At 41.0% G+C, this 7,426-nt stretch overlaps 1 protein-coding gene and 1 long non-coding RNA gene across 3 annotated transcripts in view; one reads left to right on the top strand and one right to left on the bottom strand.

Annotated features, from left to right (window-relative positions):
* Nucleotides 1-142: 142 nt before the first annotated feature.
* Nucleotides 143-5,986, top strand: LOC149747923 (uncharacterized). The gene is made up of 2 exons (XR_016395272.1): nucleotides 143-656; nucleotides 3,210-5,986. It is a non-coding gene; the product is annotated as an uncharacterized LOC149747923 (long non-coding RNA).
* The window catches only part of WTAP (WT1 associated protein), a 26,677-nt gene continuing 24,667 nt past the window's right edge, over nucleotides 5,417-7,426 (bottom strand). For both annotated transcript variants that reach the window (XM_022560578.3, XM_022560569.3), the window contains exon 8: nucleotides 5,417-6,693. In XM_022560578.3, coding sequence (XP_022416286.1) covers nucleotides 6,110-6,693 — 584 coding nt within the window. In that variant the 3' untranslated portion in view covers nucleotides 5,417-6,109. The remainder of the gene's footprint in view (nucleotides 6,694-7,426) is intronic.

The following is a 7,426-nucleotide window of genomic DNA, read 5'->3' as shown; positions in this document are numbered from 1 at the left end:
CCAGCCCCGCCTCTGACATGCCGCTTTGGGGGCGGAGCCTCAGAGCGCCCCGCCCACCGCCTCCGCGGGCGCCGGTGCGCAGACGCGAGGGCGGAGCTGGGCCGGGCAGGGGGTGGGACTGTGGAGTTGGGACTCACAGGCGCGCAGCCCGCCAGCCGTTTAGACGTTTATCTGAACCCCCCCGGTGTTGTCGTTTCTGTTTTGACGTTTTTGTTTTGGGGGGATAAGGTTGTCTTTTTTGAATTTAATGTTTTTGGAGTCAGTGAAAAGTGGGGTGACCAGAGTATCCCGCGTTCAGCCCGGGCTCTCGATCTCGGCAGCGAGAATTTGGTGCGAATCCTCCCAACTGCAGGCCCGCGGGCCATTCTCTTTGTGTGCTTTCGCTCTCGTGGCCTTTTAAAGTTCCCCTTTGTTTTGCCTGGGCGCCAATAATCAGTCATTCGTTTACTTGGGGGTTAACTTGGTTCTCTGTGCAAACAGTGGGAGGAGTCCGTACCCTTCCGTGGGGCTGGCCACACTTGCCAAGTTCTTGTACCGGAAGATCAGCTGTAGCGACGAGTGTGTGAGAGCCAGAGAGTCTCAGTGTCTCACAGATCAAAAGGATTTCCTCCGGTTGACTGCGGACAATCTGGAAGGCGAGGAGCAAGTAATCACAGGTTGGATGACTCTTCTGCTTAAAACCTTTTCCAACTTCATATCCCCTACTGGGCAAATTTCAAAATCTTTCAGAGTTCTCTATAGGAACCTCAATACCTGGCCCACTTGGCAGCCTCAGCTCTGGCTGTTTCCCCCTGGACACACCCCACGATCTAGTCTTCCAGAGAGAGGTCTTGCTTTGTCTGATTCTCTCTAGCCCCTGGGACAGTGTTGGACACACAGTAGGGACTTAATACTTATCATATAGATGTTAATGCATTTTCATGATATTATCCAAGAGCTTTAACCCTCCCCAAGGGCTGCATATAGAGAGGTTGGAGTTTGCCATAGATACGGAGTTTTACAAATATTTGAGTAATAATTAAGATTGAATAATCATTAATTGTCAATATTGACAAGATGTATTTGAGTAAAGGGTAAGTACTTGGATGGGGTAATCAGTGATGGCTGGAAATTCAAAGCTGAATAGACTTATTCTGTTTAAACCATTAAAATAGACTTGGTATTTTTCACCTCTCCATAAACCCAGTTATAGTGATTGATTCCTAACATTCATTTTACTCCAAATAATTAGTCTTAGCCCTGGCCAGTGGTTTCAGAATGTCCACATGACCTAATCTTGGCCACAAAAATGGAAACTTGCTGGGTGGCTCTAGGAAAGGTATTCTTACTTCTAAGATACAAAGATGGATCCTTTTTCCCTCTGGACATTGTGGTGTCTGGGTGTGATACCTGGAACTGCTGCACCCACCTTTTGAGCCAGCATGATTGCAAGGCCAACACACTGAGGACAGCAGAACAGAGATGGGAAGAACTCTGGCCTTTTGAGGACATCTTCGAGACCAATCTAGAATCCACTCAACCTCTGATCTTCCAACTATGTGAGACAGGTTTTCCTTATTGCTTAAGCCAGCCTGAGTTAGGTATTGTTCTGTTAAATGTAACTGAAAGCATCCTCATTCATCCAGGCTGACTTCCCGGTAGAAAGCTGAGATTTTCAGATGTTTGGTGAATCAAAGAGAATAGCCTAATATGCTAGGAAGGAAAGAGTTTCTGGGCGGGCAGTGCAGCTTGTTGAGAACACTGGAGCAAGAGAACTTACTTACAGGGTTGTAGGGGGAAGACTGTTGACACGACTGGGGAATCCTTCTGAAGAGCTTTCAAGTAGATTGAAAACTCATTAGGGCCAGGGAACCCCCATTAAGACTTTGCAGAGATACGCGGACGGGCCAGATAAACCAGAGAAGATAACTAGAGCATAGCCCCTGTGGTGAAGGAAATGCTTGGATAATGGTGGTCAGGAGAAATCCTTAGGGTCTGGAGTAGTAATAGAATCAGTAGTCTTCTGTCTGGGATGTGTTCCCTGTCCCGGAACATGAGCCTCCAAGGAACTTAAGGAACTTGTCACTCGACTTCATGCTGTATCTCAGTGTCCCCTTACATCTCTGGCCACTCTTCAGTCTCCTTTGTGGAAGCCTTCCTATCTCTTGCATTTGATGCCTCTTATTAGCATGTTCTACGTATCTTTCTACTTACCATGTTAAAATTCCTAGTTTCATCTGTCTCGTCTACTAGACTCTATAAGCTTTGCAAAGTGATCTTGTTCTACTGCCTTATGCAGAGCTCCTAGCACATTATAATTACATAGGAATGAATACTAATATATTCTTTATGCCCAATGCCTTACACATCTGAATGACTATGACTGTATTCTTCTGGATGCAAGGAATGTATTCACTTGTTTCTTACCTGGAGGCTCCATTCAGAACCAACCTAACAGCAAAAACTGAAAAGACAATTGCTTGCTTTTGGTGAGTGGCTGCTCAGCACCTGGCCTCGAGGGAGTCCTCATACCTATTCCAAGCTACATATGGGCCAGACAGGGACTCAGAATAAAGAAGAGGTGAAAGAGGGGGACAGTCCTTTTAAAAATTACATCTCCCTCATGATCCAGCTTCAAAGGGAATGAAATGACATTACCCAGCGTTGTAAGAAGTGTTCACTATAATCAAGGAATAAGTGAACTCCCAAGGAAGTGTCATCAGAGAAGAGCAGTAGGCAATGAGTGGGTACAGGGGACAAACTACTATTAGTGAGAAATAAGGAACATCTGAGAGAAAATTGTCAGAAAGAATGGCTTTGCATTATGTTTGCAAAAGTGTCCCAGAAACTAGAATGCTCAGTTGCATCAAATACAGCTGAGAGGCCAGGATAACTAAAGTCTAGTGAGCCCTATGTAACAAGCACTTGTACATATTTTTCTCATTAAAATGGTCCCAGCAGTAAGTATCCACTGAATCTTATGTGAAGAGATGGGAACTGGTACATCCTCTAATAGTGCCAGACATTATTAGAAATAGTCTCAATCCTTTTGTCCACAAACTGGTATCATTTCCTTCAAGGGCTAAACTAACCACTTCTGAGAGATTATGCTTACCTAAACCCTCTTACCTTAGCAAGCTAGCGTCTTGAGCTCCGTACTTGGAATCTTTGTAATCTGCATTTTTTCCATCACTGCATTGCCATTTCGTGATTCTTATCGTTTAATTTAGCACAGCAACCATCCAGACGGCTTGTGAGATGTCATCCTTAGAAGCTCACGTACATTTTCCCCTCCTCCTCAAGATGAAGGGAGGCAGAATGGCGCAGTGTCCAAGTCAGCTCTTGGCACCTGGCCTGGTTCAGCTGCCAGCTTTGAGGTTGGTATTGTCCAGGGAGCTTTAATGACAGCACCCTGGAGGGCAGCTCCAACGTTTACCAACCGTTTGCTTCTTATGTAACCCTTTTAAGTGCATTTCCTATTCTGTATGTGGGGATAACAAGTGCCTGTTTCATGGGGTGATGATAAAAATGATTATGCATATAAAATACCTGTCAGTTTCCAGCATGTAAGTACTCAATAGACGTCAAAAAACGTTAAGACATTTTTTTGCTACCTTCACAGTAAACTCTGAACTAATGCTCCAGTAGAGACATTGGAACTTTCTTATAATCTTGGGCTTTATCCAAGTTGATGCCCATAAAATTACCCCTTTGGCAGTACTCAGCAAGCTTTCCGCCAAAAGCTGCATTTCTCCATTTCCAGGATTCATCAAAAGAATGCTTAGGCACTTGCACTTGTCCAGCGTAAGGAGTAACAGACACACTTGTAACTCAGGAATTCAAGTAAATACAGGCAGCTTTTCACTCTTCCATCAAGGGTATTACAATCCATTCAATTAAAGCTACTGTCTTTTATCCTTCGGTGGGAACTACCCAAACAATAAAAATTTATATTTGGAGTAGTGTGACCTAGGCAGACAGTTTGTTATCAGGACTGGAACTTCACTTCAAGACAATAGTACTGGCGAACATGGCTACTAGCAGTCACTACATGCTTGGCACTGTTCGGAGGCTTCACACGTATTAACTTATTGCTCTTTACAGGGCAAAACTTGAGCCAGAGAGAGAGAAAGTAGTTTGCCTAAGCCATGAAGTAGACACACAGTAAAGCCAGGATCCAAACCCATTCAAATCTAGGTCACTCTCTCAACCTAGATTATGATTTACCATCTTTTTTATCATAGTCATACCAGCAAATAAAGCATCCAATTCCAGAAATGAAGAATACTGACTCTGCACAGTCTTAAGTCCTCACTGCCCAAGTCATTCATCCATTAATGCAGATTCAACAGAAATCTGAAAATTGGTAATGACACATAACAGGCCTATTAAATTTAGTCATAAAATTTTATCACCAGTTGAATAATTTTTTTGCACACACCAACGATTACATAACACCAAAAGGAAGAGAAATTCCATCTTTGTTTAAATTGAGCAAGTTAAAAGGATATACATAACAAAAACTAAAGCTAAAGCCCATGGTACTTAATAAAACCAAGGGAATATTTAGTATTTTAGTACACACCAAAATGTTTATAAGCAAATTTAGTTAAAATTGTGTAGCATCTTTTTATTTGAAGACTGCACAAAAGGTTAATCAAAAGGTAAGAAGTGCAGTATTCTACATACACCATGAAGACCAGATACACTTGTATGCCAGTTAAACAAGCAGAAACATAGGAGTTATTTTCAAGTAAGTTGTACCTCAGTTTCAAATGTCATTATCTCCACTTTTGAGGTTCCCTGGTTATATTACAAGTAATATCTAAAATGAGAAGGTATTTTGCTTTCAGCAAAAATTGTATTTCATCTCAACCACATATGTGAAGTTATTCTAAAGCCATTCAATTCCATAGACCTTGATACTTAATGTTTAACATGACAGGAAAAGAAGCAAACTTTGTCTTATCTGTTTAAAACATTTCACCTTCATTCTAACACCCTACACCCTTACTATGTAACATTAGCAGATATTATTAGTACAAATCAGAAGTGGCCAATATTTTAACACAAACATCACTGACTACAGAGATACCTAATTACCTAAAATCATTTCACAAAAACAAAGTCTACTTTTCCAATTAAAACCTAACAAATACTTAGGTGACTATTTTCTTCTTTATATTTTTTGTATTTTCAAGTATTTTAACAATTATTTTTACAAGTCAGGAAAAAACATTGAAGTGTAGTCCTAAACTCCAAGTTCATTTTCCAAAACAAGGGATAAATTAAAAAAAAATTAAGTTCACAATTAAATTTATGCATGGACTTAAGTTTCACCTTTGTGGTATGTTGAATAATAAGTAGACATTCAGCAAGCCAATGAAAAGAAATGACAAATGCTAAACACACATAAAGAAACAAAAAACAACTAATGTAAGGAGTTACAATAAAAATCTTTATTTAAGTTTGGTCAGTACAGGTGAGATATACTGGAGTCACAGAGCAATATGCATTAACAGGATACAACAATTCATAAAAACTGAGTAACTATGCACACAGTTTCTTAAACATTCAGTCACCTAAAGAGAAAATGCACAGATGTATGGTGGAAAAAACTGTATCTAACACTGAAACTACTACAGGACTCCTTCAACAAGTCCAACTTTCAGTGATAAAACTACTGTACTGGGCAGACCTGGCAGTCATAAACCCACAGCTACGCTAACAAGTCTGAACGGTGCGTAAGTACAATAACAGCATGAATAAGAATGCCCTTACACAGCACAGGTTCTAGGATAGACACAGATTTAAACAGACATCATTGTGTTACACTTTAAGGAAAGGTTTCCATTTACAACTTCACATTAACTCATATAAAAATAACCTGACCCTACACAAAATGTCCTTTTAGCAACAAAGTAATTAACTGTTACAGTTTCCAAAGTGGCAGAGGTATTGAAGCAAAAAGAAAAAAAAAAGAAAAAAAAAAGGAAAAAAAGAAAAAGGGAAAGGAAAAAAAAAAACACCCACAAAAAAGGCAAATTGTGACAAAAGTATGCGTTAATTTTCTGGACAGTATCCTCTCCCAAATTAAATGACACTGTATAAAAATTTGCTGGAAAAATTTTTACAAAACTGAACCCTGTACATTTACACTTGAGTCCAAGCCATTCTGAACGTGGCGGGAACCCGCAGTTCGGTTACCTTTCCCACTCACTGTTTTCTCCTCTTGAGGGTCATGATTGGAGTCTGTGTCATTTGAGTGGTGTGTGACAGAGTTTTCACTGCCCGTGGGAGAGTCTACACTTTCATACCCCGCACTGAGTTGGTTTACGTAACTACTACCTCCTCTGCCAGTTCTCTCCTCCGAGCTGTTGGAGGCCTTATTACCATTCCCTGGTGAAGAAGGGAAGTCATCTTCGGCTGTGTCCCCCTCCCTATGAAATCCAGACCCAGACGTCCTCTGCCGGGAGGAACTGCCATTACTTGGTCCGTTGGCCAGACGACTGCAGTCTTTACCTGTGGCCTCTGCCTGTCCTACAGGCTCAGAAGATGTAGTCCTGCTGGTACTCGGGCCTGGGGCTTGAGACTGCTGCTGTTGGTACTGAGCCAACTGCTGGCGCGTCTCCTTCAGTTGTTGCTGAAGAACTAGAATGGTACTCTGCATACCCTCTACTTCTTCGTCAAGTTGAATGATGAAGTCATTCAGTTCTGTGCAAAGGAGAGTCAAACCTACTTTAATATCTCTTTTAACATATTTAAAAATATTTCTTAGTGCCTGCACAAAGCCAGGCAATCAGTAAATGTTTAAATAAACAAATACAATTATAAAATCACAAGAGTACTTTAAAATTTTGCTTGGAATGTTAAAATAGCCATTCAACAATGAGTTTGTTTTGGGGAGGAAGGCAAAAGCTTAAAATAAATATATTAAAGCAACCAAATTTAAATTTATTCAAACTACCTAGCCACATAAAACTGGTCACAGCCCACAGAAGCTGCTCCACGTCTGCTGAGCTGGGGCCTCATGTCCAGCCCCTTACTCCTCATCCTCCGAGCCAATGTCTCAGCTCCACAGCAGGTTAGCCCCTGGGGAAGTGCGGTCCTCTACTCTTAATACTCCAAAGAAGCCTATGCAGTCATCAAGGATTATCCCCCATCCAAGAACAAAATTCAGAGAAAATAACTCTTGAAAACTGATAAAAATACAGATGTCTATTAAGTTCTAAAAAGGCCTTGGGGGTGGGGGGGGGGAGTTCATTTACTACTATACAAAACCTCCTATTTACTATATTTATAAATAGTGAGAGCTAAGAACCATCACTTTGAAAAGGCAGTTTTAAAGATATTGCTTAACTAGCGACCTTCTTTGCAATTAACTACAAATTTGCAATTAATTTAATCTCCAGAGCTTGGGTATTTTTCTTACTTATAATCTTCCTCA

The sequence above is a fragment of the Delphinapterus leucas genome, chromosome 12 (assembly GCF_059928025.1).
Source record: "Delphinapterus leucas isolate spDelLeu-1000000601 "Yukka" chromosome 12, BTC_Dleu_Yukka2, whole genome shotgun sequence".
Taxonomy (NCBI): domain Eukaryota; kingdom Metazoa; phylum Chordata; class Mammalia; order Artiodactyla; family Monodontidae; genus Delphinapterus; species Delphinapterus leucas.
The sequence above is the reverse complement of the archived record's forward strand: the minus strand, read 5'-3'. Positions and strand labels throughout refer to the sequence as shown.